At 66.0% G+C, this 24,791-nt stretch overlaps 2 protein-coding genes across 7 annotated transcripts in view; one reads left to right on the forward strand and one right to left on the reverse strand.

The window, feature by feature from the left end:
- The window catches only part of LOC141739899 (casein kinase II subunit alpha-like), a 39,273-nt gene extending 19,457 nt beyond the window's left edge, over positions 1-19,816 (forward strand). For 2 of the 6 annotated variants that reach the window (XM_074578106.1, XM_074578107.1), the window contains exons 2-13: positions 3,204-3,339; positions 5,620-5,731; positions 7,482-7,583; positions 10,291-10,341; positions 11,434-11,493; positions 12,532-12,615; positions 14,970-15,080; positions 15,572-15,673; positions 18,086-18,186; positions 18,395-18,543; positions 18,843-18,932; positions 19,646-19,816. In XM_074578106.1, coding sequence (XP_074434207.1) covers positions 3,239-3,339; positions 5,620-5,731; positions 7,482-7,583; positions 10,291-10,341; positions 11,434-11,493; positions 12,532-12,615; positions 14,970-15,080; positions 15,572-15,673; positions 18,086-18,186; positions 18,395-18,543; positions 18,843-18,932; positions 19,646-19,683 — 1,101 coding nt within the window. In that variant the 5' untranslated portion in view covers positions 3,204-3,238 and the 3' untranslated portion in view covers positions 19,684-19,816. Of the gene's footprint in view, positions 1-3,203; positions 3,340-5,619; positions 5,732-7,481; positions 7,584-10,290; positions 10,342-11,433; positions 11,494-12,531; positions 12,616-14,969; positions 15,081-15,571; positions 15,674-18,085; positions 18,187-18,394; positions 18,544-18,842; positions 18,933-19,101 lie in introns of all 6 variants that reach the window. The other 4 variants (XM_074578108.1, XM_074578109.1, XM_074578104.1 and 1 more) reach the window with 3 other exon arrangements.
- A 1,206-nt stretch (positions 19,817-21,022) lies between these two features.
- DGAT1 (diacylglycerol O-acyltransferase 1) overlaps positions 21,023-24,791 on the reverse strand; it is a 4,856-nt gene continuing 1,087 nt past the window's right edge. The window contains 13 exon segments of the mRNA XM_074573568.1: positions 21,023-21,732; positions 21,734-21,774; positions 21,876-21,938; positions 22,056-22,143; positions 22,310-22,375; positions 22,662-22,774; positions 22,887-22,931; positions 23,228-23,269; positions 23,410-23,448; positions 23,914-24,017; positions 24,147-24,221; positions 24,320-24,461; positions 24,563-24,668. Of these exon segments, the coding sequence (XP_074429669.1) occupies positions 21,471-21,732; positions 21,734-21,774; positions 21,876-21,938; positions 22,056-22,143; positions 22,310-22,375; positions 22,662-22,774; positions 22,887-22,931; positions 23,228-23,269; positions 23,410-23,448; positions 23,914-24,017; positions 24,147-24,221; positions 24,320-24,461; positions 24,563-24,668 (1,186 nt within the window). The 3' untranslated portion in view covers positions 21,023-21,470.

Below are 24,791 nucleotides of genomic sequence, written 5' to 3' on the forward strand. Positions count from 1 at the left end.
AATTTCTGCCTTATTTTTAATCTCAATCTCCCCTCTTTTGGTTTAAAACCCTTCCCCCTCGTCCCGTGGCTCCCCTCCCTGCTCCAGAGTCCCTCCCCAGCTTTCCCGGAGCCCCTTGAGGGCCTGGAAGGGGCTGGAAGGTCTCCGCGGAGCCTTCTCTTCTCCAGGCTGAACCCCCCCAGCTCTCTCAGCCTGTCCTCCCAGCAGAGGGGCTCCAGCCCTCCCGGCATCTCCGGGGCCTCCTCCGGCCCTGCTCCGACACCTCCGTGTCCTCCCGATGTCCCCGGGGCTGGAGGCAGCACTGCAGGGGGGTCTCCCCCGAGCGGAGCAGAGGGGCAGAATCCCCCCCTCGCCCCCCTGCCCACGCTGCTGGGGATGCAGCCCAGGCTGCGGGGGGGTTTCTGTGCTGCCAGCGCACGGTGCCGGCTCATGGGCAGCGTTTCCCCCCTCCCCAGCCCCCCCAAGCCCTTCTCTCAGGGCTGCTCTCCATCCCCCCACCCCCAGCCTGGGCTGGCACCGGGGGCTGCCCCCACCCCGGGGCAGGACCCTGCCCTTGGCCCGGTTGGAGCCCAGGAGGTTCACAGGGGGCCACCTCTCCAGCCTGTGCCGGGTCCCTCTGGGTGACATCCTCTGGATGACACAGCTTGGTGTCGTTGTCCAACTGGTTGCGGGTGCCCTCGGTCCCACCGTCCGTGTCGTTGCTGGAGATACTGAGCGGTGCTGGTCCCAGTACGGACCCCCGAGGGACACCGCTTGTCACCCATTTTCGCTCTCTGCCGAGCGGAACGTCTCTGCTCTGTGGCCGGGATCCGCGCGCACGCATTTCACCGAGTAGCTGCCGATGGGACCCAGGCGGGATTTTTCTCCGTTTTTCACTTTCTGAGTGGTTTTTATCCCTCCCCGCCTTCCCCAGACCCCGCTCCGAGCCGCAGGGTGCTGCCTGGGCTGGTGGCGCCCGTTAACCTGGCAGCCAATTCCTTTATTTTCCTGGATTAATGAGCTCCGCTCGCTCCAGCGAGCGGACGGCAAACCCCTGCGGCGCCCGGGGCGGGAGGCGGGGGGTGGGGGGGGGGCCCGATCCTGTTGGTCCAAGCTCTGCTGGCAGCTGCCTCCCTCCGGCTCTACCATCTGGGGAGCATCTACCTTCCGAGACGCTTATTAACCCTCGCCGAGGCTGGTAAAAAATGCCAAAAAAGGGCTGCGGAAATGGCGGGGGCTCCTGGCCGGCCGGCGCGCCTATCTCTCGATTTACGGATTCGCAAGGGGAGAGCGTGCGGTGTCACCGGGCCCGTGGGCTCACAGGTGGTGTCACCGGGCCAGTGGGCTCACACGTGGTCTTACCGGGCTGATGGGCTCACATGCAGTGTCACCGGGCCAGTGGGCTCACAAGCTGTATCACTGGGCCAGTGGTCTCATGGGTGGTCTCACTGGACCAGTGGGCTCCCAGGCAGTGTCACTGGGGCCGGTGGGCTCACGTGTGGTCTCACTGGACCAGTGGGCTCACGTGTGGTCTCACTGGACCGGTGGGCTCACATGTGGGCTCACTGGGCCAGTGGGTTCACGTGTGGTCTCACTGGGCCAGTGGGCTCACGTGTGGTCTCACTGGACCAGTGGGCTCCCAGGCAGTGTCACTGGGGCGGGTGGGCTCACATGCAGTGTCACTGGGCTAGTGGGCTTTCATGTGATTTCACTGGGCCAGTGGGCTCACGTGTGGTCTCACTGGGCCGGTGGGCTCACAAGCTGTATCACTGGGCCAGTGGTCTCATGGGTGGTCTCACTGGACCAGTGGGCTCCCAGGCAGTGTCACTGGGGCCGGTGGGCTCACGTGTGGTCTCACTGGACCAGTGGGCTCACGTGTGGTCTCATTGGGCCGGTGGGCTCACGTGTGGTCTCACTGGGGCCGGTGGGCTCACATGTGGTCTCATTGGGCCAGTGGGCTCACATGTGGTCTCACTGGGCCAGTGGGCTCACGTGTGGTCTCACTGGACCAGTGGGCTCCCAGGCAGTGTCACTGGGGCGGGTGGGCTCACATGCAGTGTCACTGGGCTAGTGGGCTCTCATGTGATTTCACTGGGCCAGTGGGCTCACGTGTGGTCTCACTGGGCCGGTGGGCTCACAAGCTGTATCACTGGGCCAGTGGTCTCACGTGTGGTCTCACTGGACCAGTGGGCTCACGTGTGGTCTCACTGGACCAGTGGGCTCACGTGTGATCTCACTGGACCGGTGGGCTCACATGTGGGCTCACTGGGCCAGTGGGCTCACGTGTGGTCTCATTGGGCCAGTGGGCTCACGTGTGGTCTCTCATTGGGCCAGTGGGCTCACATGTGGTCTCACTGGGCCAGTGGGCTCCCAGGCAGTGTCACTGGGGCGGGTGGGCTCACATGCAGTGTCACTGGGCCAGCGGGCTCATGTGTGGTCTCACTGGGCCGGTGGGCTCCTGGAGAGCTGCTGGCCTAGCGGGTCGGGGTCTTGCTGCGGCTCCGCACGGCTCCCGTCGTTCCCGGTTGTCGGGGAATGGAAAAGCTCCGTCCCCTGCGTCCTTGGGGAGGTGACGGGGTTTGGCACGGGGCTCCTTGGCCTCTGCCAGGGCCGGCTCGAAGCCCTGCTCGTGCCGGGTGCCGAGAGCTGCCTCCGTCCCTGGGGCGGGCAGAGCTCCTTCCCCAGCTTTCTCCGTCTCCCTGGCCGTGTGTGTCGTGTCCCCCCCCCGGCCCCCCGGCGCGGTGGAGTTTGTCCCCGTCTCGGGAGATGCCACCTTTGTCTGTCGGCGTCTCCCTTTTACCATTTTCCTCCCACCGGGGAAGCAGCCGGAGGCCGAAGCTGGCGGGTTCGGGGCGAAACCCACGGCTCCTGGCCGCTGCCGGGGACCCTTGGGAGCCGGAGAGCCGAGGGGGTCGGCTAAATGGTGGGCCGAGCGCTTTGGTTGGGGGGGGTGGGGGGGGGTGGGGGGGCCAGGACTGGGCTGGGAAGGGACCCCACCGTCGGCTCTGCGGAGCCCGGAGCCGGCTTCCCAACGGTGACGCGCCGCCGGGCCGGTGGCTCGGGCACGGCGTCCCCCCTACCCCGGCTCCGCTCGGCACTCCCCCGCCCCGCGCAAAAAAACCCCCCCCCCACCCCACCCCACCCTCCTCACCCTCCTCACCCTCCTCTTTCTCTCTCCAGCGTGCCTTGGTCTCACCCCAACTCATGTGTGTTTGTGTTTTTAGGGTGACTGAGGCACTGCGCCTCTGGCCGTGGAAGCATGTCGGGGCCAGTGCCGAGTCGGGCCAGGGTCTATGCGGACGTGAACACTCAGAGACCCCGCGAGTACTGGGACTACGAGTCGCACGTCGTGGAATGGGGGTACGCCTGGGCGGTAGGAGGGGGACCCACGGCAGGGGACGGGCGCCTTTCCGAAGGCAGGTCGTCGAGCCTCCCCCCACCCCCGGCTCCTCCTCCCCGTTGCGACCGCCGCACCCAGCGGAGCCGACAAGGCCACCTCGGTTTTCGGCGGCGGGGCCTGCGGTGGGATGCGGGTCCCGATTCCTCCCCCCCGGCCCGGGCTGGAGCCGGCGGCTCGGCGGCAGCTTTGCGAGTGGAGCCGCTTGTATTTAAGCGTTTAAAATCGAGCCGGGGCGCCCGGCTTTAAAGCAGGCAAGGGAGCGCTTAATTAAAGCAGCGTGATGAGGGTTCGGCTCGTTATCGCTGGGAAGGGCGGCCGCGACAAAACCTCGGCGCTCCCGCTCCCCGGTGTCCCCGGGGCGCTGATGGGAATGACGGGGAACGACGGCGGGGAGCTTGGCAACGGTCCTGGAGCGAAGCGGGCGGGGGGGGGCTTGAAAGGACGAAGGTGAAAGTCTCGTGGCTATTATTTTTTTTTTATTATTATTATTTTTTTTTGGAGTTCCCCTGAGGACTCGGGTCCCGGAGAACTTGAAACGGAGGCGGCCGGTTGATGGTTTTATAGGACCGGTCGATGGGTTTGTACGTAATGATACGTGTAGGTATTAACGCAGCGCTCGTCCGCGAGAAACGCTCCCTTGCTCGGGAGCGTCGTCCTTTCCCAGCCCTGCGCCCGCCGCCGCCGCCGCCACCGGCTGAGGGAACGCCGCCCGCCGGGGACGGAGCCTGCTCTTGGTTGGGTGGTTGCGGTAAAAATCCGTAAAACGGGTCTTTTCTTTGAGGCCGCAGCGTCGGCCGGGGCACCGAGGGATGCCTTCCCGGCCTGCGACTGGCAGCTGGCAGCGGGGCTACCGCCGGGGCCGGATTAGGAGCCCTCCCCGGTGCTCTGCCTCCTCTCTGCCCAAACCCCGCCGGTCGCTGGTACCGGTGACCTAGAAACGAAAAGCTTTTTATCCACTTCCAAATCCCCCGCGCCGGGCGGAGAGCCCTGGGGAGCCCTCAGCCTCTCCGGGAGGGTAATTCCACGTCTTCCGCGAGCATCTCTGGGGGGGCGGCGGGGAGGGGGGGGGTGTTTCACCCAAACAACCCTTGCAGTGAATGTTTTCCCTAGCGTTGACCCCGTCTGCTTCCTAGCGAAGACGAGTTAATCCTTCCCCATCTGTAACGCTCCCGTTATTTGGCGGTTGCCGAGCGTCACCTCGGCTTACGGAACGGAGCAGCCGCCGCTCGGGCTGCGCTGGGGCTCCGCTGCCCCGTCCCGGTTCTCATTTTCCTCCGGGTGCTGACAGGTCACCTCCTGTCTTGTCTCCGGTAATTAGCAATTTGTGAAGTCAAGCTTTCCCAGCCTGGAACGCCCTTTTCTTTCCTCAATTTGTTCATCCTTATCGAATCCCCGGGGGGCCCTGCGCCTGCCCTCCTCGCCGCCGCCGCGGCGGCAGAAATAATTGCCGATGCTTCTGCTCTTGCCTTGGGTGCCCTCGGGTGACCCGGGTCAGACCTTTGCGGGCGTAAATACGGGGAGGTTTCGTGGGCGAGAGTCGCTTTGTTCTGATTTCTCGTACGGAGGATTTATTTTGACGAATCCCGGGGAGTTGGGGGGGGAGCGCGAGATCTTTTACACCTCACTACGAAGCCGGGGGGGGGTGTGTGTGTGTGTGTGTGGGGCGGGGGGTGTCCCAGGGGAATTTTTACGCCGGGTGTTTTGTCGGTCTCTGCCAGTAACCGGCTGCTGGTGGGCCCTGGGGTCCCAGGGGAGCTGGTCCTCGCAGCCCGACGCTTCCCCTTCGTAACGGGGACGAGGGAAAGGCGGAAAAGGCATCGCCTCCGGGGGGAGGAGAGCCGAGGGAGGGAGGCAGCGGAGGGGTTTTCGGCGCGCCGGCGGGGTTTGCCGGCGGGGCTGCGGTGCGTGCCAGCGCTGAGGGGGTGGCTGTCCCCGAGCTCCCCGTGACGCCTTGCGAGGTCCGGTGTCCGCCGGGGAGCTGCGGAGCCGGCGCTTTGCCGGCGGCGCTTGCGGCCGTGCTCGCCGGGGAGGGGGTCGGCGGTCGGTTTGCACCCTCCTCCGCTTCTCTCCGTCCCTCGGCACCGCGGTACGCTCCAGGTTCCGTAGGTTCTGACCCCCCCCACCCGCCCCGAGATCCGTGACCTTCCCGTGGGAGAAGCGCTGTCTGTAAAGCCGACAGGGCTGTGCTTCGAGCCGCCCGCAACCTCCTCATCCCTTTATTTCTCCGTTTTCGCCAACAGCAACCAAGACGACTATCAGCTCGTGCGGAAACTCGGCCGGGGCAAATACAGTGAAGTCTTCGAAGCCATCAACATCACCAACAACGAGAAAGTGGTGGTGAAAATCCTCAAGGTGGGTGTGTTTGCTCGCGGGGCTGTTCCGCTGCCAGCGCTTCCGCGTCTTCACCTCTTCCTGCCCTCGCCCCTGTGGCGATTGGGGCGATCTTTATCTCGGCTGGGGAAAACATCGATCCCCCAAGGCAGAAGTTTCTAGTAGCTCGTCTCCTTCCCGAGCAAACCGGAGTTACGGAGGCAGGGATGGGCTTGGCTGCCGGCGCGGAGTTGTCTTGGGGGAACTCGTGGCTCGGGTTGGCTTGGGTAACACAAACCAGAGACGGCAGCGGGGCGGCGGGGGATTGCAATCCTGCGGTGGAGGCAGAAGGCGAGTCCTGTGCCCAGCCTCCTACGGACGTTCCGCGCCCGTGTCCCCTTTCCCCTCCCTCTCTGTCACCCGCTGGTGTCACCGCTGCGAGGTGGCGGTGGGTGGCGATCTCATCCTGACGTCCCCGGCGCTCCGGGACCGCGGCTGCTCGAGGGGAAGCGGGTTTTCTTTGGGCCTGTTTTGGGTCACGACGTCACCGGTTCAGCACCGGCTCTCGGCTTGCTCTGATCCCAGTCGATAAAATCCCCGTGTTGGATTCGTGGAGCGCCGCTCCCTGCGCCCAGCGAGGGAAGTGGAGCCCGGAGACCTTTCCCGGGATGAGCCGGGCAGCGTCGCGCAACGGGAGGTCGTTGCGGTGCCTGATGGCTCAGCCCTGTGAGTGGGAGCCGATTCCTGCCCCGGGGATGAGCACGGGGACACCCGCCTGTCCCGGGAGCTCGGGCAGGACGCAAGAGGCGGCCGGCAGCGCTGCTTCTCCCGTCTCATCGCTCGTTAGGCTCACGGGCCGCCTTTAGGCTCGTCAGCTTGCGGTGGCAAGCTAATTTCTGTGGTCGCGCTAAGCCCTGTGTAACGACAGGGTTGCACGAGTTACGGACTACGGGGACGGCCTTAAGAATCCTGCCGTCGCGAGAGGAAGGGTGAAGGTGGGAGGAGTATCGCAATTAAGGAGCACGAGAGAAATAACACGTTAAGAAAAAGCTGGGGCCGGGTGGCGAGTGAGAAATGCCCTCGTTAATATATTTGCCGTGTTACCTTGGCCGGCCCGCGCCGGAGAAGCAGAAAGGCAGCTCGAAAGGCAGAAAGAGCGTCCCGTCTTCAGAGGCGGGAGAGGGCCTCGGGTCCTGGCGGTACGTCAGAGCCGTCCCGACGGCGGGGACACAGCCCCGGGGGGCGACGGGGGCGCGGGCGGGCTGGGCTGCTCCAGCCCTTTCACGGGATTCTGCTTTTCTTGGGTAACTCTTTCCAAAGCTTCGCCCGAAGGCTTTAAGCCGGGACGCGAAGAAACGAAGCTTGATCTTTAAAACTTTTCGCTGCGGTAGAAGAATCTCCCGACGGTCTCCCCGCGCCCGCGGGAACCTCGGTTCCTTCGGAAGTGGAGCGCCGTAGGAGGGACGAGCCGGCGGGACGCCGTTCCCTGGGGTGATTCGGGTGGCGTGGAATCACGCTCCCTCCCTTCTCCCACCCGTGGGGCCGGGTGACGCTGGGGACCCTGTCAGGGCAGAGCCACCCTCCTCGGGGGGGCAAAGTGGGGGGGGGTCAGACCTTCCCCCCCTGCCCCAACCCAGACGCGGGCTGGGGGGACCTGGAGAACGTACCCGCTCCTCGCGGTTCCCGTAGCACGAGGGAAGAACCGCGCGCTCCTCCTCCTCCGCCCTCCCCCGGCTGTGCGTGACGGCGGGGGGTGTCCGCCGGTAACCGGCTCTGTCTCCTCTCTTGGCAGCCTGTGAAAAAGAAGAAGATCAAGCGGGAGATTAAAATCCTGGAGAATCTCCGAGGAGGCCCCAATATCATCAGCCTGCTGGACATAGTGAAAGACCCTGTGGTAAGGACGGGGCGGCGGGGGGGAAGGGGGCAGCTCCGACACCCCCGGCCGGCAGGCGGGGTGCGGGGGGAGCCGTGGAATCATAGGATCGTTTGGGTTGGAAAAGACCCTCGGGATCATGGAGTCCAACCATCAGCCCCGCTCTCCAGAGTTCTCCCCTGCGCCACATCCCCCCCCACCACGTGGAAACGGCTCTTAAACACCTTCAGGGATGGCGACTCCACCACCTCCCCGGGCAGCCTGTTCCCGTGTCCGACCACTCTGTCTGGGAAGAATTTCTTCCTCATGTCCAGCCTGAACCTCCCCTGCTGCAGCTTGAACCCACTCCCTCGTGTTCTATCGCTGGTGACCCGTGAGAAGAGACCAGCCCCAACCTCTCTACAACGGCCTTTCAAGTAGCTGTAGAGCGCGATGAGGTCTCCCCTCAGCCTCCTCTTCCTCACACTAAACAGTCCCAGCTCCTTCCATCGCTCCTCATCAGATTTATTCTCCAGGCCCTTCACCGCCTTCGTTGCCCTCCTCTGCCCTCGCTCCAGCACCTCGAGATCTCTCTCGTGTTGAGGTGCCCAGAACCGGACACACCTCGGTCCTTCGGAGCCCTTCCCGCCCCTTGGATTAAGTCGTTCCCTGAGCTGGGACGGGCTCCCTGCCCCGCTTGGCACCCGTCCGGCAGCTGAAATCAGCCCCGGGGAGATCTCCGCGCCTGCTCCCCCGCCGGAGCGCTGCTGAGGCAATACCGAGGCGGTGGAGGAGAGGGTAGGGACGGAAGGAGGTGTTTCTGGCTGATCCGGCGGTGGCAGGTGGAGGAAGGGCTGTGCCTACAGCGCTCGGTCCCAAAAAAGCGGCTGGGGGCAAGGGCTGCCTTCTCCCCCGGTGGGTCGATTGGCTTTCAAACCACCCGGCTCTTGGCGTTTTGTCAGGAGAGCCTTGCCGGGCGCTGGCACGTCTGTCGGAGGCAGCGTGGGAGGGATCTCCCCGCCATCCTTGGGGAACGCTGGCTGGATTCGGCACGTGCCTCGTCAGGCTGCCATCCGTTTTGCCGGCTGCCGCTCCCCGCCTCGGCGAAGGCCGGGGAGAAGGCCGGGCGGCGGCCAACGTGGGTGGATCGGCGGCGAACGGGAGGAGGTTGGGGTTGTGCCGCCGTCAAACCGATCAGGCAGAGGGATGCTTTGCTCCCGCCTTCGTGCCTCGGTGCTCTGCCGGGCGCCGAGACCCTTCGCTCCTCCCCAAACCATCATCTTCCCTTTCGTGGCGCTTCCCGGTCTGCCGGCTCTTGCCCAGGGGAGGTTTTTACTTCTCTGGGATACCTCGGAGCCGGGGTATCCCACTGTCCCTGCTGGTTTCTGATCCGGCCGGTGTGATGTGGGGCAGGATTGCCGGATTGCGGCGGGCTCGGAGCCAGGGGCGGGGCGGGGCGGGGGGGGGGACACGACGACGACAACGACACCGGCAGCGCTCGGCAGGACCCGGAGGGTCTCGGAGAAACGCGCTTTTGGCAGCGGAAGGGCGAGTTTTCCGTGGGCAGGCTGATAAAAAGCCGGGGTGTTTGGCGTTGGCGCGGCTGAATTTCTCCGAGGCCCCCCCGTGACTTCGTGCCGCCTGCCGCCCCGGTTAGAAAGCTGCGTTAGGGTGAATTAACGGGGCGTACGGGAGCCAATTTTAATCCTCTGCCGGGGCCGCGAAAGGCAGCTGTTTGTGGGGAGATAGCAGCGCCCGGGGGGCCCTGGGGACAGGCTCTCGCTCCGCTGCTCCTTTTCCAGCCGGGATCCGCGCCGCCGGTGACGTTTGGGGTGAGAGAGAACGCGCGGCGGGGAAAGGAGAGCGGGCGGATTTCACGGCCGGCGAGCGGGGCCGTGCCCCGGGGAACGGAGCCGGGGGGGGGGCAGGTTCTCGGCGTCGGGGTGGGCAGCGGTTTTGGGGAGCAGCGGGCCGGAGGATTTTGGGGTGGGGGAGTGGAGGGGGTTTTCTCCCTGCACGCAGACCTTGGGAGTCTTGCCCGGGAAGGTCCTGCGTCCCGCTGCGAGGAGGAGGAGGAGGAGGAGGAGGAGGAGGAGATCAAAGGGAAAGGGGAAAGGGTGGGGAGAGCCCGACAAAACCGAGCCCGACAAAACCGAGCCCGACAAAATCGGGCCCTACAAAGTCGAGCCCTACAGAACCAAGCCAGAAAACCGCGGCGTGAGACCCGCGGCAGCAGCTCGCTCGGCGACCTGTGGCGGGGGGACAGGAACGGACCGTGTGCCTCCTCCGCGTACGGCTCCCCTCGCTGCTCCCTTCTCCTTTCTGCCCGAGTTTCCCTGAAGCCTTTGTGAGACGGGGGAGCCCCTTCCCCGGGTGTAACCGTAACCGGCTCCGGCGGTGCCGGCAGGCGCCGGTCGTAGAAACCAGCTCCTTTGCTTCCCACCTCGTCCCGAGCCAGCTTTCAGCGCCCAGAGGTGGGGGGGGGTCTCGAGTCGGATGGGTTTGCGCGAAGCGGGAGAGCGCGCGGTGGTGTAAAGGCCCAGCTCCCGTCGCCTCCGGATGCCGCTAAACGCGAGGCAGCGCTCCCCAGAGCAGCTGGTGCCTGGGGGTGCCGGGGGTCCCGGGGCCGGACACGGGGCCGCTGCCCCCCCCCCTGCCTGCCCCCTTCTGCGCCCCTCCTGCCTCGAGGAAGACGACTAAACCTCTCTCTTTTCTTTCTGTCTCTGGAACCGGTGGCGTTACCCCGCAGTCTCGGACGCCTGCCCTGGTCTTCGAGCACGTCAACAACACAGACTTCAAGGTGAGCGACCGCCCGCCCCCCCACCACCCCCTCCCCGCTGCCGACAACCTCCCGAATCCGACGCTGGCGTGTCCGGGAGAGCTCAGCCGGGCCCTGCTGCAGAGCGGGCGTTGCGCCCTGGCTACCGGTGGCGTTCCCGACCCGCTCTGCTGCTGGGGAGGGAACGGTCCTGTTGTTCCAGAGGCACACGGTCGTCACGGGAATGGCTGGCACCGCTGCCTCCGAGGGGCCGGGGGGTCTGGGGCTGTGGCCACCTGCTCTTCTCTACGTTTCACAGCTAAGGGCAGGGCCAGGGGTACAGTGCCGGTGTCCGCTGATGGTCCCGGCGGATCCCCAGGTCTTTCCCGTCGGCCCCAGCGGTTGGCCGTCGCGGGCTTGCATTCGCAATGCGGCGTTGGCCAATTTGCCGGCCGAAACCTTGGCTTAGTTGAGGCTGGTGTCCCTGGAGCCTGGGCTGAGCGGGAGGAGAGGGGAGGAGGGTTATCGCGGTGGGCTGGAGGAGTTGGTGAACCAGCAGCTGCTTCGCCCGCGGCTGCCGAGTTGCGTTTTCAGTGGGTAATTAACGCACGCCAAGTCCCGATGCGGCCCTTCCTTCCCCCCCCCCCCCCCCCCCGATTCTTGGCCCCAAGGCTTGTCCTTGGCCTGCCTTGGGGAATTTCTCTCTGCCCTCGGGGTTTTGCGAGGGCGGAGAGGCGCGCGCTCTCATCCTCATCCCCTGTCCTCCGGGTGGGAAACCGAATCCTTCCCGGTGCTGGGTTTCGGTGAGGGTTTGGAGCTGCCTGGTCCCCTCCCGGGTGGAAGCGGGGAGGGCACACGGACGCTCCGGAGGTTGGTTAGTCAGACGGAGAGTCCGGCTTCTCCCTGTGGTGTGCCGGCGGTTGCCAGGTGGGGAAATTCGGGGTACAGAGAGGCTACAAAGGTGCCCGGGTGCCGTCTGGCCGGTCAGCGCCTCCGGGTTGAAGTCGCGGCTCCACAAGTGTCCGTCCTGCGCCGGCGGCTGGTGCCTCCAGCAGGAGCCCGGCTCCTGCCGCCGGGAGCGGTGGATAAACGCGCCGTGTGGTGTTAACCTGCTCCTTGTCTCCGTTCTTCCAGCAATTGTACCAGACGCTCTCGGATTTTGACATACGGTTCTACATGTATGAAATCCTAAAGGTAAGCTCCCGGGAGCGGCTGGGAAATCCACGCTCCCAGAGAAAACCCTCGCCCAAGCTGCTAAATCCGCCCCGAGGGACTCTGCGTGTGGGAGCAGGAGGGAGAGAGAGCGAAGCCCGTTTGGCTACTAACGCCCTGCTGGACCGTTGCCCGGCCGTCCACGTGGGATGGCTTCTTGGGCTCAGAGGCAGGTGGCTGTGGGGTGCGCTGGTGAGCGGCTCGGAGCGCGAGGTCACCCTGTCCTTGAGAAGCAGAAGCCGCCTTATTTATCTCCCCGGCTTCCTGCAAGACTTCGGCCTCCGCTGGGACGTGCGGTTGGAAGTGGCCTTGGTGGCACGCTGCCGTTGGGGCCGGGGCTGTGCTGGAGCCCGCTCGGGTGGTCAGCCAGGGCGGGGGACCGAGGGCACGGAAACGCTCTCCCAGAGCATTCCTTAGCTGTCCCAGCCGTTCCCACCGGCAGAGACCGACCAGGATTGACCCCAGCGTCCCGTCTGCCGGCCTTCGGTTGGAGCAGGCGTTGCAGGGACGTGGCAGCCTCTGAACGAGGTCTCCTTCGGCGCGGTGTCTCCTGCGGTGGGGCTGGCGCGGGGCCGCAGAGGGAGACGGGGTTTGTCCCCTCACCGCCGCTGGGTCACGCTCCAGCTCTTGGGTTTGGGCTGGGCTTCAAGGGGTCATTTTTGGGGATGGAGGTGGGGGGGGGGTGGGGGGGGGGGTGGGGGGCTGAAAGCCCGGGGCAATGGGAGCTGCAGCGCCGATTTTAGTGGTCTCCTCCCAGGAGAGGTGACGGTACATGCCGGACACCGGGGAGGCTCCGCGCCGGAGGCGACTGCGCAGGATCTGGAATAGAGCCGAGATCTGGAGGTCCCCGGGGAACGCGGCCGTGCTGTTAGGACAGGCGTCACTGCCGCGGGGGGCTGGCTTCCTCCCCCAGCAGCCTGAGGCTCCGTCTTCCGCCGCCTCCGGCTGCGGGCTCTGCCCCATCCCGCCGCCTCGTCGGGCGGAGGGAGGTTTTCTGACGGGCCCCCGTTCTGTCCCCAGGCGCTGGACTACTGTCACAGTATGGGTGTCATGCATCGAGACGTCAAGCCACACAACGTCATGATTGACCACGAGCACAGAAAGGTACGGCCGGGCCCCGCTGGCCCCGGGACCAGCTCCCTGGGGAAAGGGGGAGGCTGCAGGTAGCGGGGGGCTGGTTCCCTCTCGGAGGGGAGCGGGTCAGCCGTGCCCTGCTGGGCTCCTGCTCTCGCTGCCGCAGGCTGAGCAGAGGCCGTGAGCTCTTAGGGTCGTAGAATCGCAGAGTCCTCGAGGCCGGAAAAGACCTTTCAGATCATGGAATCCAACGCTTAACCCAGCGCTGCCCAAACCCACCGCTACCCCGCGTCCCTCAGCGCCGCGTCTGCCCGGCTTTTCCATCCCTCCGGGGATGGCGACTCCCCCGCTGCCCTGGGCAGCCTCTTCCAACGCCCGACAGCCCTTTCCATGAAGGAATTTTCCCCGATATCCATCCTAAACCTGCCCTGGCGCAACTGGAGGCCGTTTCCTCTTGTCCCGTGGCCTGTTCCTTGGGAGAAGAGCCCGACCCCCCCTGGCTGCCCCCTCCTTTCAGGGAGCTGCGGAGAGCGAGAAGGTCTCCCCTCGGCCCCCTTTTCTCCAGGCTGAACACCCCCAGCTCCCTCAGCCGCTCCTCACAAGTTCTCCAGACCCTTCTCCTCCAGAACCCCTCGCCACCTCCGTTGCCCTTCCCTGGCCACGCTCCAGCCCCTCAATCAATGTCTTTCTTGCCCTGAGGCCGCTCGGCTCCCGGCAAAGAGCCTTTGTCCCAGCAAGAGAACCGGCCCTTCACTTTCACCCCCAATCCTTCCCAGTGCTCCCGCCCAGCACGGGCTCAAACCACCCTTATCCCGCCTCCAGCTGCCGCGGACCCTCGCGGTTTCGACAGCAAAAGTGAATTCCTCGTGATCCCGCCCCGTTCTCCGGCAGCACCAGCCCTCCCGCGCCGGGATTCGGGGCAGGAGAGCCCTGCCTCGACGTCCCCATCTGGGCCCCAGCGCGGGGAGGGAAGGGGGGGGATTTGGAAATACAGGTGATCCATAAAACCCGCACCTGCCTCCAGTAAATTCCCTTTCTTTGTTTGGGGCTCGTAAATGTAACTTTAGATTTCTTCCAGCGCCTCTCTAGCCACCGGCCAGCTGGGACCTCGCAATAAAAAGGACTTCAAAAAGGCGCCGTCTCGGACTGGGGGAGCCGGGCGTCTCCCCGTGGCACGGGCAAAGGCTCGTGTGGCCGGGGAACGCCCCCGTTATCAGAATGGAGGGGCCGAACACCCCACCCCCCAACCCCGGCCCTCCCCGCCGTGCTCTTTGGGCGCCGTGCCCTTTGAAATCTTCCCCGTCGTCGCGGCCCTGGTATCGCCCGGCGGCCAACCGGCTGCGTTTTCTCCTAACCGCCGAGCTCGCCCGACGGCTGAGCCGGGCCGGCAACGTTGCCTTCTCCCCAGATCAGTGTTAAAACCGCTGGGGAGGCTCTTGGTGGACGGTAGATGTCGTGTCGCTCTGTGCCGGTGAGACTTCTGGCGTAAGCCAACCGGGGAAACGCGCCCTGGGGGGCGTTTTAGAATCGGAATCACCGAATGGTTTGGGCGTGAAGGGACCTTAAAGGCCATCGTGTCCCACCACCCTGCCACGGGCTGGGACATCTTCAACTAGAACACGTTGCTCCGAGCCCCGTCCAACCTGGCCTTGAACCCCTCCAGGGATGGGGCAGCCACAGCTTCTTGGGGCAACCTGGGCCAGGGGCTCACCAGCTTCATCATGGAGAATTTCTGCCTTATTTTTAATCTCAATCTCCCCTCTTTTGGTTTAAAACCCTTCCCCCTCGTCCCGTGGCTCCCCTCCCTGCTCCAGAGTCCCTCCCCAGCTTTCCCGGAGCCCCTTGAGGGCCTGGAAGGGGCTGGAAGGTCTCCGCGGAGCCTTCTCTTCTCCAGGCTGAACCCCCCCAGCTCTCTCAGCCTGTCCTCCCAGCAGAGGGGCTCCAGCCCTCCCGGCATCTCCGGGGCCTCCTCCGGCCCCCGCTCCGACACCTCCGTGTCTCTCCTGTGCTGGGTGCCTACTGAGGCGGGTGTAAAGCTGCTGGAAAGCCACAATTAGAGAGTCATTATCAGTGGTTTGCCATCAAAGCGACAGGCAGCGCTCAGCGGTCCCACGGGGACGTCCCGGGCCGGGTGTTACTCGGTATTTTAACGACCTGGCCGACGGACCGGAGACCTGGCGTCGTCTGCAGGTTTTAACGAGCGAAGCTGGGGAGGGCCACGAGTCCCCTGGGGTCCAAAGGGATCCCGGCGGGTTCGAGAGCGGAGCAGAGGCAGGTTGGCGGTGGCAAACGCGCCCAGGGCGGCGGGCGAGTCGTCGTGGGCCTGGGGGTCTGCGTGGCCGCGGGTCCCTGCGCCCACGGTGCTCTCTCCCCGTCTCTTCCAGCTGCGCCTCATCGACTGGGGGTTGGCGGAGTTCTACCACCCCGGCCAGGAGTACAACGTGCGGGTGGCCTCCCGGTACTTCAAGGGACCGGAGCTCTTGGTAGATTATCAGGTACGTGGCGGCGGGGCCCACGAGAGCAGAGGGCTCGTTGCGGAGATGCCGCTGGCGTCCCGCACCCAGACACGTGCCCGGCGGGTCGCAACCCGCGGTTGCGCGTGAGCGGGCCGAGGAGACAGCCCACGCTGGCCGGGAAAGCTCGTCAGGCGATCGGTGTAACCATCCCGGGCTCAATCTGTGCCAAGGGGTGAAGTAAAATGGGGAAAATGGGAATAAAAGCCAGTACGTGCCACCCTCCGAAGAGCCCTCGGGGTGGCTGCTCTCGGCAGAGGGACGAGGCCGGTCCAGGGGCTGGACCCGAAGCTTGTGTTGGGGACGGTCCCGGGGGCAAAGCCGAGTGCGGAACCGCCGGCGGCGGTACCCGAAACCGTCCCTCTGCTCTCTGCCGTCCTCCGGGAGGGGGCTCAGCGCGTCTTCCCCCGTCCCCCCCGGTGGCTCCCGGAGCTTCGCTGACCTCCCCTCTCTCTCTCCTTCGGCTTTTCCAGATGTACGACTACAGCTTAGACATGTGGAGTCTAGGCTGCATGCTGGCCAGCATGATCTTCCGGAAAGAGCCCTTCTTCCACGGTCACGACAACTACGACCAGGTGAGGTCCCGGGCAGCACCCTGCCCGCTGCCCCCCGTCACCCCCTCCGGCCGCAGACACCCCCGGAGAGCCTGGGAACGCGCCGGTCTCTCTCCGTCTCCTCCCCACAGCCAGGGTCTTGTCTCCATCCCCTCCCCGTGCTGGGGTCTCGTCTCCATCCCCTCCCCGTGCCGGAGTCACATTTCCATCCCTTCCCCACACCGGGGGCTCGTCTCCATCCCTTCCCCACACCAAGGTCTCATCTCCACCCCTTCCCCATGCTGTGGTCTTGTCTCCATCCCTTCCCCACACTGGGTTCTCATCTCCATCCCATCCCCATGCCGGGGTCACATCTCCATCCCTTCCTCACTCCAAGGTCTCGTCTCCATCCCTTCCCCATGCTGTGGTCTTGTCTCCATCCCTTCCCCACACTGGGTTCTCGTCTCCATCCCATCCCCACACTGGGGTCACATCTCCATCCCTTTCCCACGCCAGGGTCTCTTCTCCATCCCATTCCCCATGTTGGTGTCACATTTCCATCCCTTCCCAACACCAAGGTCTCTTCTCCATCCCCTCCCCATGCCAAGGTCTCGTCTCCATCCCTTCCCCACGCCGTGGTCTTGTCTCCATCCCCTCCCCACACCGGGGTCTCATCTCCATCCCATCCCCACACCGGGGTCACATCTCCATCCCTTCCTCACTCCAAGGTCTCGTCTCCATCCCTTCCCCATGCCGGGGTCTTGTCTCCGTCCCCTCCCCACACCGGGTTCTCGTCTCCATCCCATCCCCACACTGGGGTCACATCTCCATCCCTTCCCCACGCCAAGGTCTCATCTCCATCCCTTCCCTACGCCAAGGTCTCATCTCCATCCCTTCCCCGTGCCAAGGTCTTATCTCCGTCCCTTCCCCACTCCAAGGTCTCGTCTCCATCCCTTCCCCACTCCAAGGTCTCACCGCCATCCCTTCCCGACACCAAGGTCTCATCTCCATCCCTTCCCCACACCAAGGTCTCGTCTCCATCCCTTCCCCATGCCGGGGTCTTGTCTCCATCCCCTCCCCATGCTGGGGTCACATCTCCATCCCTTCCCCGTGCCAAGGTCTCATCTCCATCCCTTCCCCACACCAAGGTCTCTTCTCCATCCCCTCCCCATGCCAAGGTCTTGTCTCCATCCCCTCCCCATGCTGGGGTCACATCTCCATCCCTTCCCCATGCCGGGGTCTTGTCCCCATCCCCTCCCCACACCAAGGTCTCATCTCCATCCCTTCCCCACGCCAGGGTCTCGTCTCCATCCCTTCCCCACGCCATGGTTTTGTCTCCATCCCCTCCCCACGCTGGGGTCACATCTCCATCCCTTCCACACGCTGGGGTCTCGTCTCCATCCCTTCCCCACGCCGGGGTCTGGGTGCTCCCTGCCTCTCCCATCCCTCTGCTTTCCATCCGAGGGAGGAGCGGGTGACCCGGCAGGTAAATCTGGGGGTGGCTGGGCAGTGGAGCAAGGCGCTGGTTGCACCGGGAGGCGCTAAGAGGAGCCACCTGCCTGACCCACGCGCCGCAGGAGGGGCTGTAGCCGAAGGGCAGCTCAGGGCCTGGGCTCTGTTCTGGTTACTGCAACCGATGCTGCTGCCGGGGGCGGGGGGACGGTTCATGGGACGGCGCCTTCGGAGCTGGCTGGTGTTTCCCGGTTGTGTCGGCTCCCATGAGCTCAGCCGGCAAACGCCGGCTCCGGGGAGACCTTCCAGCCCCTTCCAGGCCCTCAAGGGGCTCCGGGAAAGCTGGGGAGGGACTCTGGAGCAGGGAGGGGAGCCACGGGATGAGGGGGAAGGGTTTTAAACCCAAAGAGGGGAGATTGAGATTAAAAATAAGGCAGAAATTCTCCATGATGAAGCTGGTGAGCCCCTGGCCCAGGTTGCCCGGAGAAGCTGTGGCTGCCCCATCCCTGGAGGGGTTCAAGGCCAGGTTGGAGGGGGCTTTGGGCAACCTGGGCTGGTGGGAGGTGGCCCTGCTCCCTTCCCACCCAAACCGTTCCGTGATTCCGTGGCTCTACCCCACCGCAGCCTGGAGAAGGGCCCGCAGGTTTGTGGGATCCCGGCTCCCCGCTGCACCCGCCCTCGGGGCGAGGAGGGGAAATGGGAAAAACAGGTGTCTGGCTCCGCTCCGGCTCCGCAACACGGGCCCCGGAGCAAGTCGGGAACGAGTTTCCCCCGTCCCCGCTCACCGCACGCCTCCGCGCGGCTTCCAGCCGCCCCAGGGAAGGGCTGCGAGGCTTCGCCTTCGCTTTCCTCCCTGGAGAGGGCCGGGAGCGTTTCCGTCCCCAGCCACGGAGCTCCGCGGGGCCGCATCCTCGCTGGGGGAGCCCCGGGCTGGCAGGAACCCCCCCCCCCCGTCCCCTCCGTCCCCCCCTCACCGTCGCTCCTTCTCCCCGCTCCTGCCAGCTCGTGCGTATCGCCAAGGTGCTGGGGACGGAGGACCTGTACGACTACATCGACAAGTACAACATCGAGCTCGATCCCCGCTTCAACGACATCCTCGGCAGGTGGGTGCGTCCCCCAAAGCCTCCCGCTTCCCGCAACCGGCCCGGCGCCGGCCATACCGTACCGTACCGTACCGGCCACGGTGGCCAGTGTCTGGGCGCGGAGAGGGGAGAGGGCAGGAGAGGGGAGAGGGCAGCGCGGGAGGTGAGCCCGAGGGCTCGGGGATGATGCTTCTCCTCCTCCTCCTCCTCCTCCTCCTCCTCCTCGCAGACACTCGCGGAAGCGATGGGAGCGCTTCGTGCACAGCGAGAACCAGCACCTCGTCAGCACCGAGGCCCTCGACTTCTTGGACAAGCTGCTGCGCTACGACCACCAGACGCGACTCACTGCCCGGGACGCCATGGAGCACCCTTATTTCTGTACGTTTCCCCACCCCCCCACCCCCTCGGGGCCGCCGCTCTCCCTTCCCCCGGCCCTTCCTCTGCCCCCGCAACCCACCTCCTTCCTCCTCCTCGCTGCTGGCGCCGACGGCGTTCCCGCTCCTTCCGCGGCTCCCTCCTGCCGCCCCTCCATCCAACGGCGGGGCTGTCTCTTGGTGGGGAAGGGATGGGGGGGGGGGGGGGGGTGACGAGGCGCCGGCACCCCCCTGGGCGTGGGGGGAGCCTTCGCTGACCCCTTTTGCCTTCCTCCCTGCCATCCTCGGCTCCCGACCCCGCAGATCCCATAGCGAAAGACCCAGCAAGGATCGGCACCTCGGCCGGGCTCGCGGCCACCAACACCCCTGTCAGCTCCTCCAGTATGTTGGCAGGTGAGCGCCGGAGCCCGCGGGCAGGGGGGGGGGTCCGAGACCCCCATTCCACCCCACAACCGGGACTGAGCACCCCCATCTCTGAGCTCTCCTGACGCGTTTCCCCCCCCCCCCTCCTCTTTTCTCTTTCTCTGTCCGTGTGTCGTCCCCCCCCCGCACCCCGCCGCAGGTATTACCTCGCTGGCGGCGTCCCAGCCCATGGGCGGCCTGGCCGCGTCGCCCGTCATCTCCTCTCCCAACGCTTTGGGTTCGCCGGTCCCCGCCGCGGCGGGCGCCCAACCCTGAAACTCGCCTCTCGGCCGCCCGGCTCGACGGAGGCCGCCGCCGCCGTCACCGCCACACCGCCATCGCCGCCGCCGCCGCGCCTGCCTTGGGCCCCCGCTGCCCCCCGTCGTCCCCTCCGCAGCCACGAGCTCCGGCCGCCCCTGCCCGCGGGCAGAAACCGGGTTGGGGGGTTTTTTGGGGGTGGGGGGAAACAGGAGGGCGCTCCGGAATTTTATTTTTATTTCTGTTGAGTAGGGGGGTGGGGGGGGTGGGCCGGGAAAAAAAAAAAAAAAAAAAGAGGAAAAATGGAGGTTCCTTTTTTTTTTTTTCCTTTTTTTTTCCTTTTTTTTTCCTTTTTTTTTTCCTTTTTTTTTCCTTTTTTTTTTCCTTTTTTTTTTTCCTTTTTTTTTTTTTTCCTTTTACCCCCCCCACCCCCCTTCTCTGTGCAGTAACGGTATCGCGCTCGCTGGCGATGGACCAAGGCTGAGCTCTGTTGTGTCCGTGTCGGGGTACGGAGTTAGCCGCGTTCTTCTCATGAGGATCATGGTTAGTGATGATGCAACTACAGTGTAGAAATCTAAAATGAATAATAAAATTTATTTTCTATGTCCCTAACAGGACAGCGGGAGCGGCAGCTGCTTCTGAGGCTGGGGGGGGGGGGGGGTCCTGCTCTTCCCCCCAGCCTGGGAGCCTTCGGCCTCCTGGGCTCCAACCGGGCCAAGGGCAGGGTCCTGCCCCGGGGGGGGGCAGCCCCGGTGCCAGCCCCGGCTGGGGGTGGGGGGATGGAGAGCAGCCCTGAGAGAAGGGCTTGGGGGGGCTGGGGAGGGGGGGGAAACGCTGCCCATGAGCCGGCAGCGTGCGCTGGCAGCACAGAAACCCCCCCGCAGCCTGGGCTGCATCCCCAGCAGCGTGGGCAGGGGGGCGAGGGGGGGATTCTGCCCCTCTGCTCCGCTCGGGGGAGACCCCCCCTGCAGTGCTGCCTCCAGCCCCGGGGACATCGGGAGGACACGGAGGTGTCGGGAGCGGGGCCGGAGGAGGCCCCGGAGATGCCGGGAGGGCTGGAGCCCCTCTGCTGGGAGGACAGGCTGAGAGAGCTGGGGGGTTCAGCCTGGAGAAGAGAAGGCTCGGGGAGACCTTCCAGCCCCTTCCAGGCCCTCAAGGGGCTCCGGGAAAGCTGGGGAGGGACTCTGGAGCAGGGAGGGGAGCCACGGGACGAGGGGGAAGGGTTTAAAACCAAAAGAGGGGAGATTGAGATTAAAAATAAGGCAGAAATTCTCCACGATGAAGCTGCTGAGCCCCTGGCCCAGGTTGCCCGGAGAAGCTGTGGCTGCCCCATCCCTGGAGGGGTTCAAGGCCAGGTTGGACGGGGCTTTGGGCAACCTGGGCTGGTGGGAGGTGGCCCTGCCCGGGGCAGGGGGTGGCACTGGGTGGCCTTTGAGGGTCCCTTCCCACCCCAACCCTTCTGTGATGGGGGGGGGGGGCAGGAGTTTCTGGGGCTGGGAGCTCCCTGTGGCGGCCTTGGGGGGGGTAGGAGGTGGCATCAAGGGGGTAGGAGCTGCCCCTGCTCAGGGGAAGGTGGTGGTGGGGGGGGGATAAAACCACCAGGGTGGGGACACAAACTGCCCCCCCCCCCCTCCCCAGGCCAGGACTGAACCCCCCCCCCCCCCCTCCCCACCCACCTCGCCCCAAGTCCCCCCCCCCCCCGCTCCTGTCCCACTGCATCAGCAGAGGGGTGGGAGGGAGGAAGGGGGCCGGGGCCAGGCTTGTGGGGGGGGAGGGGGGGGGGGGGGGGGGAAAAAGGGCAAGAAAAAAAGAAAACACGAAAAAACCAAAAAAAAAAAGACACTTTAATCACTCGGTATTTGACAGATAGAATCTGGGAGGGTTAAAAAGTGGCTGAGTGAGGCCGGGAGGCAGCAGCAGGTCCCCGGGTCCCGTCCCATCCCGTCGTCGTCCCCCCCCCCCCGACCACCACCACCACCAAAAGGAGAGGGCAGGGCTGTGGGCAGGGGGGGGGCAAGACACGACATCCCCCCCCCCAGCCGCTGCCATCCCCAGGAGTGTGACAGGGAGGGAAGGGGACAGTCGCGGTGCGGGGACAGTCCCTTAAAGTGCCTTAAAACAGCCGCCGTTCGGCCACTTAAAGCTGGGGGGGGGGGGACACGGGGACAGCTGCCTCCCCCCTCCTGTGCCCCCTGCCACCCCCTCGTCCCCAGGGCAGAGGTGGGGGGGGGGGGGGGCCGTGTGTGCGTCCCACGTTGTGGTGGGGGGGGGCTATTGCATTGATCCGACATTCAATTCCCAAGGACGGTGACGCCGGAGTTGGGGGGGGGGGAAAACAGGGGGGGGGGTTGTGTGTGTGGTGCTGGCAGCGGCGCCAAGTGTCCCCGCGTGCGTCGCCGTCCCCCGGGGGGGGGGGGGGGACGACACCCTCAGGGGTGGCCTTCGTAGTTGAGCCACGTAGTAGTCGTGCACGTACATGAGGACGGCGATGGGCTGCCCGATGATGAGGGACATCCAGACGGCCGCGTTCCGTAGTACCCCTGAGGAACCTGGAGACGAACCAGGCCAGCGGGATCTGGAAGGGATTGGAGAGGGGGGGAGGGGGGGGGGCAGCATCAGCTCCACCCCCCGCACCCCCCAAAAGAAGGGGTTCAAGCCCCAGGGGGCCGCGCTCACCTGAGCCGCCATCCCCATGAACGCCCAGAGCCGGAACATCTTCAAGGGGACGCTCACCAAATACTGCGGGGGGGGGGACACGGGCTCAGCTCCCGCCCCAGCATTTTGGGGGGGGGGGGGGGGCAGCCCAGACAGCCCCCCCCCCCCGCCTCCCAAGAGCCGGGGGAGGAAGCACTGACCCTCATGGAAGAAGGCAGACGCCAAGAAAACGGCCGTCTGGGCCACCCACTTGCTGGCCCCCCGCTTCAGCATGGGCTTGTAGAAGTGCCTGAGGGGCAGCGGCGGCAAACCCCCCCCCCAGCTTAGCGCTTGGGGGGGGGGTCCCAGGAGCGTCGCAGCTTCCCCCCCCCCCCCCCAACTCCACTTCCACACACCCCCGCCAGGGAATGGGGTGTGGGGGACGCAGAGAGTCCCGTGTCCCCCCCCCAACCCACCTGAGACACCACTTGTGGACGGGGATGTTCCAGTTCTGCCAGAAATAGGTCACCGACTCCGAGTTCCTGAGGAAGAGGAGGCAGCGAGCCGCGTCCGGAGGGGGGGGGGGGGTTGCTGCTGCCTTCTGCCCCCCCCCCCCCCCCCCCAGCTCCACCCCACACCGCTGGGACACCCCCCCCCCCCAAAAAAAAAAAAATACCCCACGCCCAGGCAGGGCCCTGCTCTCGGGGACAGCGTTGGGTGCGCGCGTCCTGGGTGTCCCCTGTCGTCCCCCACCCCGTGTCGTTGTCCCCCCGTGTCGTCCCCCCCCCCCCCCCCCCCCGTGTCCCCCACCCCCCCCCCCCAACTCACCACCAGTCCCTGTAAAACTCCCTGTCCCCAAACTGCATCACTTCGGCCACCACGTTCAGGCAGGAGTGGAAGAACCAGTAGAAGAAGATGAGCCAGATGAGGTGGTTGGGGACCTAGAGGGGGGGGGACCAGAAGGTATTGGCGGGGGGGGGGGTTGGCTGGCCCCCCCTGCCCCCCCCCAAAAGGGGCAGGGGGCTCGGGGTAGGGGGCAAGGGGGCTACTCACGGCCAGCTTCAGGAGCCGCTCGATGATGCGGGAATAATCCATGTCCTGCAAAGGCAGGGGCTGCCGTCACCCCCCCCCCCGCCACCCCCCCACCACACACATACACCCCCCCCACACACACACCCCCCCCCCGGGCACACAGAGCCGCGCCAGCCCGGGAAGAGGGCAAGGGGGGGGTGTGGGGGGGGCCAGGCAGCCTCTGCCCCACTGAGGGGCAGGCTCGGGATGGGAGGGGGGGGGGGGGGGAGTTGGGGGGGGGGGAGGGTAAAGAGACAGAGCCTTCCTTCCCCCCCCCCCCCCCCCAAAAAATCACCAGGCCGTGGGGGTCCCGGCCCCCTCACCCGAAAGGGCTTCATGGAGTTCTGGATCGTGGGCACCATCCACTGCAACGGGAAAAACCGTGGGCTGGAGCCCCGGCCCCTGCGCGGGGAGGGGGGGCAGATAACCCCCCACCCCACCCCACCCCCCCACACACACCCCCACCCCCCCACACACCCACACACCCCCCCCCCAAAAAAAGTACCTGCTGGATCAGCCCCACCAGCAGCTGGATGAAGAAGAGCTGGAAGAGAGAGAGAGAGGCAGCGACGGAGCCGTCAGCGGGGCCCCCCCCCCGTCTCAGGGACCACCAACCCCCCCCCCCAGTCCCCTCCTGCCTCAGGGACACCCCCCCCCCCCCCCCATCATCCCCCCTCCCCCCACCGCAGGGACACACAAAACCCCCCCCCACAAACTCGGGGCACCCCCTCGTCATCCCCCTCCGTCTCAGGGACGCCCCCCCCCCCCATATCGTCCTTTCCCACCTCAAGGAACACACACACCGCCCCCCCCCCCCATCCCAACGACCCCCCCCCATCATCTCAGAGACCCCCCCCCCAACATCCCTCCCACCTCAAAGAGCCCCCCCCATCTCAGGGCCGCCCCCTCCCCAGTCCTGCTGCAGCAGCAGAGGGCAGGTTTCCCCCCCCCACCCCAAGCAGGATTTAATCCCCCCCCCCCCCCCAGGACCCCCCCCCCCAGGTCTCACCATCTCGAAGAGGCGCCGCAGGAGGAAGCGCTTGCGGACGCGGGGGGAGCGGGGGAAATTCAGCTCGTAGCACAGGGTGGGCGCGAAGAGAAAGTAGTAGAGATCTGGGGGGGGGGGGGGGGGGAAAGAGGGGAAAAACGTGGGGCTACGGAGCCGGGGACACCCCCAACCCCCTTGGGGGGGTCCGGGGACACCCCCCCCCCCCAAAAAAAATGGGTCGAGGTCCCGCTTACTTCCGTAGGTGAGGTTGGCCGGGTAGGTGACCTCGCTCTTCCCCACGTCCCCGTTGGCTTTCGTTGGCCCCGGAGCTGGGAGAGGGGGGGGGAAAAATGGGAACCGTGAACCCCCCCCCCCGCCACCACCACCAGCTCCGCCGCGGGTGGGACGAGCCCCGCGTCTGCCGTACCTGCGGCCGAGCCCGTGGCCGGGGGGGGCCGGGGGGGTCCCTTCGGCCTCCCTCCTCTCCCGACACCACTTATTGACGTCCCTGAAGGAGAAGAGCTTGAGGAAGAGGACGGTGTAGACGGCCAGGGCGAAGACGGCCCCCACTGCGGGGAGACGGGGGGGAAAAAGCGGTGAGAAAGAGAGGGAGGGGGCCGGATCGGGCCCCCTTTTATCCCCCCCCCGTCCCCCGTCCCCGTCCCCTCACCTGGGGTGATGGAGGTGACGGCGAGGACGACGGCGGCGGGGAAGCAGAGGATGGCCAGGAGGTTGAGGGCGTGCAGGGCGGCCCCCGCGCCCTCCGACAGGGAGCCCTGGGGGGGAGACGGGGGATTTAGGGGTGGGGGGGGGGGTGGTGGGGGGCACCCCCAGGCGCCTGGGAAGGTTGTGGGGCGGGGGGGGGGGGGGGGGGGGGGGGGGTCTCACCGCTGCCAGCC

Source organism: Larus michahellis, chromosome 2, assembly GCF_964199755.1.
Source record: "Larus michahellis chromosome 2, bLarMic1.1, whole genome shotgun sequence".
Lineage (NCBI taxonomy): Eukaryota > Metazoa > Chordata > Aves > Charadriiformes > Laridae > Larus > Larus michahellis.